General features: G+C 37.3%; 1 protein-coding gene across 4 annotated transcripts in view; it reads left to right on the plus strand.

The window, feature by feature from the left end:
* The window catches only part of slc4a11 (solute carrier family 4 member 11), a 146036-nt gene that overhangs the window by 94793 nt on the left and 37945 nt on the right, over window positions 1-13298 (plus strand). For all 4 annotated transcript variants that reach the window (XM_088002545.1, XM_088002542.1, XM_088002543.1 and 1 more), the window contains 3 exons: window positions 186-267; window positions 4374-4497; window positions 11126-11335. In XM_088002545.1, the coding sequence (XP_087858671.1) occupies window positions 186-267; window positions 4374-4497; window positions 11126-11335 (416 nt within the window). The remainder of the gene's footprint in view (window positions 1-185; window positions 268-4373; window positions 4498-11125; window positions 11336-13298) is intronic.

Below are 13298 nucleotides of genomic sequence, written 5' to 3' on the forward strand. Positions count from 1 at the left end.
TTATATCTCAGCTCTGCCAAGTAAACATTAAGTTGCCATGAAGCAGCTGTATTTGTTGCACTGGAAAAATGATACTTTTGATTGGTTATATTTATATTGATTATATTTTGAGTCCAATCAAAAATGTGTGGCGATGGGAATGAATGTTATCTTTAGCTAACTTGTGTCTGACATCTGACCTACAGTTCATCTGCTGTCTGAGACAATCCAAGGCGTGACGGCGACAGCCACCGGGGTCCAGTACCAGCAGTCCTGGCTCTGCATCCTGTAAGCATCTGTTCCTCTGTCTGGGTATTTTCATGCATGATGCCAGAGCTTTTTTGTTGTTTGTTTTCAAACATTAGCATGAAAGAAATACTTTAATTTTGACACAATTTGTTGGAAAAAAAAAAGATAACCAAACCATGTTTCTTAAGCTTTTGCTTTTTATCACACCTGAAATTACATACATCTGAAGCTGCAGTATGTAAATTTTATATATTTCTGAAAACTTTCACTATTTTCTGACAGTATAGCAAAAGTCAGATAATATATAAAAAAAAATCAAGCTCTTCCTCTTCCTCCTTGGCCTTCTATTGTCGTCTGAAGAAACGCACCGTTCCCGACCAAAAAAAACCCAATCAGAGCCAGGAGTAGGGTCTTAACGCTGTCAATCAGGCTTGTGTATGCAGAGCATCTGTGCTAATGGTGGAGAAACAACTTACAGTTACCAGAAAACTCTTTATCTGTCACCATCAGTGGTTATACTAACTATCTTGCGCATTCACAGCAGGTTGAGGTTCACTGACAGTGCTAAGCCCCTCCCCTTTGCTCTGATTGGTTGTTTCTGACTGGCAGCAGTGCATTTCTGCAGATGGCAGTAGGACAATAGGGAGAAGACTGGAGTTTTTTTCCCCACACATTATTTGTCTCAGCTTTAATTCATATGTAAAAACAAACATATATATATATATATATATAATTTTTTTTGTAATAAAAATAACATTCTGCATCTGTAACAGATTTTTTTTTGTATTTCTGACTAAATAACCACTGCACAAAGAGAGAACATCTGAGCAAAAGCATTGAAGCTATTGGACCTTTCAAACATACTGAAACATTACAGTAATTACTATTGTATGGGGGAAATGATTCAAATCTGAAATATGTGGTGTGCATTTGTGTTTAGCTCCTCTGAGTCGTTGAGCAATAACCTTCCAACAATTCAGACTTATGTCTCCATCAGCTTTTCTGACCTGAAACGTCTGCCCATTCTTCAGCTCAGTCCTGTTGCTCTTGCATAAAGAACATGCTTACTTAACTAATAGTTGACTTCTTAACAAACTGTCCCGTCCAGGCGGTGGATCTTTGCAGGTTCTTCAGAGTGGTGACGGTCAGCTTGGCTGCTCCTCTGATCAACTCTCTGGGTTTTTCAGGTTTATTGGAATGTTCTGGTGAACTAAACCGAGCTCAGTGAGAACTAACTTATAGCTTGTTATGTCGCTTTGAATAACCTGGTAGTTCGATTCTAGCTGCTAATTAGGCGACTTTTTTAGGGAATTTGTTGCACCAGATTTTTTTTTTTATTTACCTTGGGTGTGTCACTTCTTTTGTTTTTGTTTTTTTAATCCTTTTTATAGACCGGAAAGTATCTATGAGATGATAATGTATCCTATAAAGCGTTTCATGCTTGGTAGGACAGCATCAGTCATTTGTACAAGTGTCTCAAAACAGCACATTGATATTCAACTCACAGAGCTTTCTCTCTCCCTGTGTAATTATAAGAGCAAAGGAGGAAGTTAGCCGATGATGATAGTGTTAAAGTCCACCGCGGGAGAGGGTCAACACGGGGGAGGGAATCAGCATAGCATCAGATTTTAATGTCTGTTGCTTTTTGTTGGCTGTTTCCAGCTAATGGTCATATCTCTATTTTTTTTAAAGCAGGAACACAAATGAATTGTTGAATTCAGGAAGATTTTTTCAATCCAAATCTAATAATAAATGGAAAAGCTGTATATAGGTATATATATATATATATATATATATATATATATATATATATATATATATAAATCCTACATTTTTGTTCTGTGTTGTGTATTCAATATTCAGGATTTTGTCTTTCCTGATGGATTGTTTTAATGTTGATGTTTTAATGTTGATTTAGTAATCACTCAGACATCCTTATCATACTGGTACCACTGGAAATCCCCTTTACAAAAAAGCTTCTTCATGAATAAATGAATCAATTGAGAAATCCCAAAGAAACTGTCTTAACCCTATAAGACATAAGTTTCAATTGTCCGCTTATTTTAATTGTACGCAGTTCTTTAAATGTCCAAATATATATTTGCCCATGTATCCATATTAACTGGAACTTTCAATATCTAGCAAGTTATTTGTGCAATTTATCATCTATTAAAAAAAGAGCTCTTCAGATTAATTTCACTCCCTTCTTTGGTGGGGGGTGAAATTACTGTAATAACATGATATTGTCTGGAAAATGCAACGTTTCCCCTTTCAGAAATCAGTGGAATTTCTTAGATAGCGCAAAGTTCGGCAGAACGATGGCGCTGCAAATTTGGCTGGATTGTCACCGCTACGTTCGGTCTGGAAGGGTTAAGGTGGAACAGCACAGGCTCCACCTTAAGAAACTCTGATTCTCTTATAAATGTATAAAAATTTACTGAATGGAATTACATAAGAAAACTTCTAAGGTCCTGTTTGAAACAAAAAGCTCTCTTGCTCCCCCAGTGATCCTGCATTATCCGTGTCCTCTAAAACTGACAGTGATGACTTTCTCTCTTTCTTTCTTTTTTATGAAAGTCAATAACGTCAGGGGAATAATGTCCATCAATGTGTCACAACTTGTTTTTTTATGTGGTTATATGTGTGTGTTCATATGTTCTGCTGCTGCCCTCTACACCTCTTTAATTGTCCCCTGGGAACAGATCAAGTTTTATTGAATTAAGCTGAATAACTTTGTTTCTGGCTCTCTGTTTTCTCAGTTTCTGTGTATTTGATCCAGTAACTCTCCCTGACATTTCATTGTTACAGGATGACATAAAAATATCTACCTGTCCAAACGACATCCTGCTTGTTACGTTGTTTAAAAAATGTGTTTCCTGCCATTAGCTCTAATAACGTACTACAGGAATTCACAATATTCATTTTGAACAGGTCCACAGTTCTTTCAAACATGCTGTTGTTGAGCCCTTCTCAAAGAAGTGCTAATTGGAGCTAACACAGCATAAACATTGCAGGCCTTTCTACAATTTCTCCTTTATCTTAAAACTTCTAGAAAATGGTGTCAGACAAGCTCATTTCCTTTATGGCAAATCTTGTGAAATTCAGTCTGATTTTTATAAACTTTATCCCACATAAACTGATTTATTCAAACTTTCTAAATTTCATGTTGGCTGACTCTGGAGCATCCTCTGTAATGCTTCTCCTGGAGTTTACATTTGATCACAGTATTCTGATTAACTATAGGCTCCCAGGTGTAGTCAGAATTGTGGGTTTAAGCTAACATAATATTTCAAGCATTATTTTTTTGCTATTTTGGCATCTTCTGCCAAACCAAACCCCAGGAACTTTGGTATCATTTTTTTATTCTGGAATCCCACTTGCTAGAAAACCTTTCCTCTTCAGAGAAATATTTCTAAACTACAAACTGTGGTGTTTAAAAGCCGAATCAGAGACGATTTATCTATTTCACCTCCTCTTGATTATCGGAGCAGCCTTTTCACATGTTTACCGTCTCCAGTCGGGTTTTAACCAACACATTTTAGAATTCGTTTTAAAATTTCAGTCCTTACTCTCAGAGCCCCATGTGGTCGAGCCGCAGCCTTTATCTCTGACTATGTGGAGCCTTACAGCTTTTCTGGCCGTCTGATATCGTCCCGTCTTGGGCTGCTAATGATTCCTCTAAACACATTTTAAGACCAGAGGGGAGAAATCTTTTAGAGCGGTGGCCCCCAGATGGTGGAACCCGCTGCCTTCATCTTTGTGATGTCTTCATTCTGTTGATTCTTTTAGAAAGAAGCTGAAGAAAATTCATCCCGACAGGCTTGTAACCAGTTCTGTGCTGTACGATGTTAAATATTTCTTGTTTTACCTTTTATTATTCTACCTTCTGTGTTTATTATGCTGGTTTTTATTGTGTTTCTGGTTTCTGATCTGAGAAAAGTGACAGATGAATATTTTGTTTTACTTCCCTCCATTTGCGTGTGAGCGAACACAAGTCTAGCCAGCAAATTTGAATGCTGTCTAACTGTTGCTCCGCAGAAAGAGGTTAATCTATGGAAATGAAGGGCACCGCTGGTGGGCTGAGGCACTGACATTTGTAAAAAAATAAAAATAAAAAAACCTCCTCCTTCTTCCACTCTCTGCAGCTGCAACGTCAAACATCTCCAGAGGCGTCATGTGTGCATCTCTCGTCTGGAAAGGCCGCAAAACTGGGGGGAGAACTGCTGCGAAGTCCGCTATGTCATCCTGATACTCGCCCCGTCCAAAATGGTAACACCTGCAGCAAGATTTACATTTTATCGTTCGTGATTCCTAATTGTCTTTACTTATCTTTTTTTTCATGTTATTTATAGTTAATGATTGTGATTTATGTGTAAGATTTCCCACTTTTGTAATGCCAGCCATTTTGATCACTGATTTTTTAAAATTAAATAATTAAAAATGCCAACATCAGGTAGTCAATATTTACAGTGACTTGCAAAAATATTCATGCCACTTAAGGTCATTGGAATTTTATATCATCGATCAACACAAATTCAAACATAATAGTGAAGAGAAAGCAAAAAGCTTTTCTACAAAAACAAAACAATAAAATCTAAAGGAAAAAAAAATTGTTACAGGTCAATGTATTCATCTGCCTTTATTTGGACAAACCTAACAAACACAGCACCACCAACTGCTTCTCAAAAATATGTCATTAGTAAAGAAATCCAACCTACATGTGAATGTATCTCAAGGAGGACAGTCAGTCTGCAAAACCCCAGAGTCCAACCAACAAGATGGTTCAGGAGAACATTCAGAAATATACAATACACAGCTCTCACTTTGTATCTTTGTTTATTCTTAATGTGGGAAAGAGGAACGTGTTACAACTAGAGAACTAAATGTATATACCAGAAAACAGCTCTGCCTATCAGTGGCAGATTAGCCAAAAGGAAACATCTAAAACAAGCTAAAGATTTGGATAAACGGTTTTGAAATGGAAGGTAAGAGTGATTACCTAACATGATAGACATTAGCCCCTAAACAAGCCTGGTTTATCTAACAGGAACTCAAACATTGTACTGGCTACTACTTTTCCTTTCCCTCCGTTACCTAAACAAAAAATGTAATCAAACATTGGCAAATTTTGTCCAGTGACCAGACCACAGATCACAGCTTTTGAAGTCTTCCTATTTCTGCCAATAAGCAGGTTAGTAGTTTGTCATATTTCCTGGTTGGGCTGACTATTTCAACCGTCCTCAACATTTTTGGATCATTTAATTTCTCACATTAAAGTTTAGAGATGTTTTCACCCCTAACAGTTTGGTAGACTCTGATGGATTGGGAACCAAAGTTGTAAAATTATTCCCCTCCTCGCCTGTGGTGGCGCTGCACCAACAACTACTGGAGGAAATGACATGAAAACCTCTGAAGAAGACACTGAGTGCAACTTCATTCCTCATGAAATGTAAACAAAAATGGAGTGGCGTCAGATTTTAGCGGTTGTAGGATTTCTCCTTTGCCTTTGGTAAAAGATCGCAAGCAATTTCTCCTGCTAGTGCTAGACTCACACGTTTTGTTTGGTTGAATTTACCCAGAATACCCTGCGCTTTAGCCCACTTCCTATTTGGAGTGGTCGCCGGTCCGTTTGGCATTCAAACATACTTCCGAAATGCTCCAGAGTTCAACCAAACCAGACCTAGGTTTTTAGGCGGACCAGAGTTCACTTCACACCTCGCCAAACGAATCAGATTTTCTAGGCAAGCAAACTAAACAGGGCAGGTAGGAATGCACTTTAAGTGAGTGCTGTTATCAATATTTGCTCAAACAGCATCATGGAGACTAAGGAACATGCTGGAAGTTTCTGGGAGGAAGCTTTGGAGAAGTTAAAAGCAGAGATAGTATTTAAAATGATATCCCAACCTTTAAACATAACCACTGTCATTCAAAAACTTAAATTCTACGACAAAACCACAAAACCTGTTCTGACAAGGTCATCTGCCTCTCGACAAATGTGGTGGTAGAAAGAAAGCTATTAGTGAAAGAAAATCTAAGTCCCATCTGCAGCTTATTACAAGTCACAGTTTATTTTGATATTATGATTAAAGTTTTCATCTAAATATTTATTGGTGGGGGGTTTTAGGTAACGATTGTTTCTTACATTTTTGTATTTTTTTTAATTGTAGAATCTCCTTTTGTTCCATCAAAATGTGAAGTATTTCTGGCGGCCATAAAACAGCTCAACCTTTCTGTTCCTTTCTGCTCCATCTCGAGCTTTTAGCAAAATACATACCTGGATAAATGCATTCACAGTTTCACATCACTCCCCTGTCGTCAGAAGGCTGAGTGTTGCCCCATTCCAGCAAGAAAGCCACCTCCCAATATCTGCCTTTTATTGCTAGAAAAACAAGATTTTTTTGTCTCATTCTGTCCTTGAATATTTTATTTACCCAAACCGACGAGAACACCAGTTTCACCAGTATTGTCATGCATGGAGGGGAGGGAGGGAGGCTAGCCTGCAATCAGAGATGCCTCAGTTAACTATAATATATTTTCAGTTTGTTTGCGTCTCTGGTCTCTATCTCATTTTCCCACACCAACCCTTATTTATTTTTGTTCCTTTTTGTAGTTCCTGCAGCACTCTCCTCGCCAGTCTTAGAGGCAGCAATCAAAGCCACTAATGGCATTCTGAGAGACATTATTCTGAGCCCCAAGTAAACACGAAGACCTATTATGCCTCAATTATGCTTTATGGTGACTTCCTCTGCAAGAGAACATCTTTGAAGGAGCACGATGATAATAATAATGGGAATTCCTCTGCTTGGTGAATGTACAGTATGTTAATCTGTATCCGTTTTGGTGGAGCATTTTCCATCACTAGTCAGTCAACAAGCCTCAGAGAAGTTGTTTTTCTTTTTTTTTCTTTTTTTTTTTTTGCTTAATTGCCCAAGGTAAATATATTTAGCGTTCAAGAACTTTTAGATTTTTTTTAAATTATTATTATTTCATTACTTGGTTTCGTGTATGGTTTCAAAACAGTGTGAATATCCTCTAGAAACGTCAACGTTTTGAGGTGTTACCACCACAACCTTCAACATATTTTCTGGGGTAAAATCTAATGATTTTATAGCATCTAGGGGCCATCATAATAGTGAAGCTCATGGAAAAAGATGCAGGGTTCTCAAAATTAATTATGGTACAAATAAAAACTGAAAAGTGTGGCATGTACTTATATTGATTCGCCCCTGAGTCAGTACTCTGCAGAATGACCTTCATCCCAATTACAGCTTTGCATAATGAGTTAAGGCCAAGTATTCGTATTCAACTTTCAGTTTATAGAATTCAACTCAGAAGTTTGTTAGGAAATGAGATTGACATCTGTCAAAAGATAATAAAACGATATAAAAGGAATATCAATTTTTAAAAAAATGTTTTTATATCCTCTTATTAATGTGCTATTTAGTGAATAGAAAATAATTTTGTTCATTTTAAGTTACCTTAAACAAGAGAAGTTTAGTGTGATTTAACTTCACAGTGAGAAAAAAGGCACATGTGTCTTTTTATTAAATGTATTTAATAAATGCACTTTACGTGGTTTGAATTGTATTTTCATAAAATATTTTTAAGCTTTTGTTTTGTTGATCATAGTGTTGCTTATTCTCCACTCCCCCACATTTTTATTCATCTTCGTGTGTTAATATTTTTTGTATTAATATTATTATTAATATAATTTGTAGATAGTTTGGCTTTATAACTCAAAGGTGATTTGTAAGCATTTGATTCAGGAAGGCAGCTCCAGTTACAATTTAATCAGAATAAGTTTTGAAGGGTTAAAAATAAATGGTAGACAGTCGCATGTCTGTGAAACATTGGTAAATACACACAGAAGCTTAAAAATCGACCCCTCAAAACATTTAGTTCCAGCCTCTTTTATACAGCGTCATCTTAAGCTATTTACCACACGACTGCTGAACATTCCCACAACAATGTGGTGACAGTTTTTCTGGACCTTTTCCACTGTTGCTTTTCGATAAGGCTGTTCTGTTTTTCTTCACAGTGGGAGACTCGGTGCCGGGGATTCACTCTCACAGTCAGAGCTGTGACAGAGGGTTTGCAGGGTTACTTTTGTCTAGAGAGCACAAGAGGCAGAACAAGACGCGACAAAATATGTTGTAGAAATCCATGTTCTGTGAGAATGTCTCCTCGATGACTGGTTTTTGTGCTCATCACAATCACTCAACTGCAACATACAGGTCAGATTACATAGACACAACACTTACACACACAAATTTTCTTTTTACACATGGTCTAAAAGTAACACTGTAACTCGAGTCTGACTTGAAAAAAGTCCCAAATCTCATTTTTATTCAAATTCAGATTATTGATCACAAAGGGAAATTAAATGTCTCTAATTTTGACTTTGAGCTGCTTCTGTTTTCTCTTCAGTCCCTGAAGGCTCATTTTTTTCTTATTCAACACTTCCTTTAGTTCACTAGTGACACAGAGCTTGTTATTAAGGAATCATTTCATTGTTCTGGTGGGGACGGTGTTGTCCACACAGAAGTATATGTACTTGGTCACACACCCAGTCATGGCACTAATGTTCTCTCCACATGGCTGGCAAAGAGCAATCCAATCTTTAGCCTCAAGAGATGACATCAGGTTGGGGTGTAAGCCACAGGCCAACACTGACATGATACACTAATCCCCCTGTGAAAGGGCAGATCAGATTTGTATAATTGTTCTATATGACTTATAAACAATCTGTCCCTGTTAGATGTAGTTTCATAATAATGACCACACACACTCCTCTTGAGCTGAACTTTACATAAAAATGACTGGGGTTGTTACAGAACAAAACCACACACGTGCAGTGCAGCAGGAGTTGCCTCCTTTCCTCCAAAATCTCTTTTCATAGGATCTCCCAATTTCCCCACACGACCGGCCCAAGTATGCAGCTCAGGTTTTTCAAAGGGAGTTGTGCCTATAAAGGAGAGTTACTCCCTCGTTCATGATTTCTTTAAGAGAATGCATCTAAAACAGTTTGTGGCTGGGTTTCAAAACAACATGCGCTTCTGAAAATACTTTGAGGGATTATTAAGGAAGCAAAAAAACATGAAGCCAAAAAAAACATCTGAAAGCACACACACACACACACACACACACGCACACACACGCACACACACACACAAAAGTCTTCAGAAAGGTTTTGCAGACTTTGAAGTCTCAGTTGATTTTCCTGCTGTTCAGCAAAAAGTGCACAAATAGGGATGCCAGTAATGTTTCATTTGAGCTTACCTTTACCTCACTTCAAAATTCAACATGTAGATTTAAATTTGGAAACAGGTTCTAGGGATCTGTGCTGTAACAGAGTTTTCTATCAAAACATGAGATTTTCACTGTTTGCAAAAACAAAATTGGCACAGGGATTGCTTCAAAAAGCTGTAAGATTAAGAGGTTCAGTAGATGTCAAATGGCCCAAAAGATCAAAATTACTGGTACAGTTTAATGAAACTGTTTTCCCCATACAGGTTCCTTCTGTTTTTGATTTTTGTTTTTGTCACATTCAGATACAAAATGTAGAATAATACAACATAAATGTTGATTTCCTTTATTGCAGGGAGCAAAACCTGCCATCAAACATTTGTGTTGATGGAATTGCAGAATTATTTTACATCAGCCACATTGTGAGTTTGGAAACAAGAGCAGTCTGTTTAAAGTCATGCCACAGCATTTCAAATTGGGTTTTTATCATTGCTCTGCTGCATAATCCAACCAAGGTTGAACTTAAGGTCACACAGGGAGGCTCACTACGGTCCCATATTTTCACTTTTGTTGGATATTTGATCTCGCATGAAGCGCCAAAACATTCAAAATGACTTTTAACTCTTTCCTGTCACTTTGTTTCTCATCTGATCTTAAATTGCATTAGCATAAATTAAGACACGTCGGCTGAAGGCTCTCATTCAGACGGTGCGTTCTATTCGTTGCATCCAAACGAATCAAAAATAGTCTGAAGAAAGGCATTCTTAATGCTACGGCAAAAAATAACGTCTCAGATCTCCAGTATCAAACAGAAGTCAACATCTGGCAAATGCCGTCTGTCCACCTTGACTCATCTGAGCATGAGGCATCACTGATGCAGAGTCCTCCGTTCATCATTGGTATCCTGTCAGTGTGGAACATGGCACACACATCAAGTTGTGATGGAGTCAGGTCACTGCACAAATGTGGGCACAAATGGTCTCTGGTTTCCTGTTGATGCCTCTCAAGTCCTCCCTCATTCTCCCATGACCCATTATCCTCCAGAAGGGATAAAGGAAAAGCTGGAGCTGCGCAGCCAGCTCAGGTTGTTGCTTCTTTTTTTGGCTTCCCACAGTCGCTGCACTCTGAGTTACGGTTGGCTAAACTTGCTAACTAATTGGAGGCGATTCCAATCCAGAAACATCGGAGTTTATTTCAAATGGTGTTTGAGTAATGCTTAAAATGTCATTGCGTCGGAACAGAAGTCGGCCATTACTGACACAGAAAATGGAGGCCACCAGCCTTCTTCCTGTGTGAAACATGTACTTGGAGCAACATGGCTAAAGGCTTCAGGTGGCTTTTAAGATGGATCCAGTAGTAGGATTGTACAAACTGCTGAATATTTTGAAGAAAGAATCACAGACTAGACTGGTCATAACTCTATGAAAACTTTGCTCTCATTAAAGCAATTTTTTCTGTTAATTTCATGATTTTCTAATGGCAATATTGTGTCTTTGTGCTAATATTATGAGATAATTATAAAAAAAATCTCTTAGTCTGGCCCTGTCTTAAAAACATCCCCTTTTTTCTGATAATAATTGAAGCAGACTTTAAAACACTATGATAGCCTGTGTGACACAATCAGTGTTTGTCATTTTTCTGTCTCTTGTAGAAAAGCACCAAGACGGCGATGGAGCTGGGCAGGACGTTTGGCACCCTTTTCTCTGACATCTCCTTCAGGCAGAAGCTGTTAGAGACAAAGACGCAGGAGGAGTTTAAGGAGGCTTTGGTGTTCCAGAGGCACCAGCTCACAGCGGCCAACCAGCAGCCCATCGCTCTGGGGAAGAAGGAGACGGTCCCCCGCAGCCACAAACCTCTCAAGGTGCAAAACGTCCCCTTTCAAAAACAAGGAAAAAAAGTACAAAAATCGGGTATAATTTTCTTAAAATAAGAAAAATTATTTGCCAACAGAACAAGAAAATTTTGTCAAGAGTTTTCCAAAACAAGAAAAAATATCTAACCAAGATGAACCTACAAATATCTTAAAATTAGTGTATTTTTACTTAAAACAAGCCAATTTTACTTGTACAAGTAAGATATATTTTTATTTTAAGAAAAATATTCTCAAGTAAAGAAAATGTTACTTGACATTGAATTTCTTGAAACTATAAATATATCATTTATATTAGCATGTTTTTTACAAATCCAGCTGGATTCCTCTGGATTTTGAAGAGATTCTGAAATACATGTAAAATGTAATTAATCATAAGTAACGCTGTGGCAGCTATATCTTGTTCTAGTTGTTTCTGCAGATGAATATTGGGGGGGAAATGGGATTTTGGGTAGCATTCACACATTTTGTAGTGGCATTGTATTCCAACATTATGAATTACTATCTTTAGTTTGCTTCTTTGCTTTAAGTTTATTATTTTTCAACTTCCTCTTCAACAACTTGAATACCTAACCCATGTTTAGCTAAAGTGTTTAGACACCACAAATTATTTAGCATTTTGTCACACAACAACCACAGTCTTAATTGTATTTTGTTGGGATTTTATATGATACATCATCTCAAAGTGATGGACGCCTCTGATGTTCTATTATTAATGACAATTAATAGTATGTCCAGGTGAGTTCAGAGTAAAATGAACACTTTATAGAAACAAAGTTCAGTGCTTTAAGCATCTAGGGACTAAATATTTATTTTTCAAAGTCAGTTTGGATGCAGAGCGTCTGGAAACATAAATGTATTTAGATGAGATACTTGAGTTTCTGATGTATCTTGACTTTGACTCTTGATTCTCGTTTTGCAGTATGCTGTTTTATTTTGGTTCTGCCTGCTCTGTCCTTCTTATGTCTTGTTTTCATCTGTTTATTTATTTCCGCCCATCTGACTTTGTATTTGAGTTATTTCTGTGTTTAGTAGTGTTCTGTTTGTGTATTTTTCTCTAGCCTTTGGTCTGTGGGCATTTTCTTTTCAAGTTTCTGTTCACTTATTTAACCTTATTTTTGTATTTAGCATATGTCCTCCATGTCTGTTTTGGGTCATCCTTAGAACCACTAACATTGTCACAGGGACGGTTTTGTGGGAATTGGTGTTGGCGTTTTTCATCAGACATACATTTTTTGCTTTTACACTGCAAAAGCACAAAATGTTACCAATTATTTTTTATGTCTGGTTTCTAGTGCAAATATCTTAGATCACTTGAAATAATTAATAAATAACTTTTTAGCAAGTTGTGTGAGCTTGTTTCAAGTCAATAATTCCTTATATTAATATAAAGTACTAGTTCCATTGGAAAATGATTTAACTTATAACAAGACATTTTTCCAGTGTTATAAGTGAAATATTTTGCCAATGGAACTTGTACTTTTTATTAATATTAAGGAATTATTGACTTGTAACAAGCTCATATATCTTCCTGAAATTTTCATTTTAAGTTAGTACACTTAAATTTACACAAAAGACATTCGCACTAGAAACTAGACAAAAAATACTTGGTAAAATTTTGTGATTTTGCTCGCAGGTCAAAAAGTTTAAGTTGATCTGATCAGAGCACATTCTTCCATGTTTGCTGTTTCCGCCATCGTTTGTGCCAAACTGTGTGTGGCATACTTTATATCTTTCTCCTCAGTATTATTTGACACTTTTACAAAAAGGCCAGATTTCCATTAGTAATTCTCGTCCTGTCAGTGGATGCTCCCGCTTGTGCTGTGGATCTCTGCAGTTCCCCCAGCCTTACCACCTGCCTCCTGGCTGCTTCCCTGATTAATGTTTTCCTTGCCCTACTTGTCAGTTTCAGGTAGACTGCCATGCCTTGGTAGGTTTGCCACACACTTTCCAT

Source organism: Poecilia mexicana, unplaced genomic scaffold (genome assembly GCF_051168715.1).
Source record: "Poecilia mexicana isolate PSO_F unplaced genomic scaffold, ASM5116871v1 scaffold_22, whole genome shotgun sequence".
Taxonomy (NCBI): domain Eukaryota; kingdom Metazoa; phylum Chordata; class Actinopteri; order Cyprinodontiformes; family Poeciliidae; genus Poecilia; species Poecilia mexicana.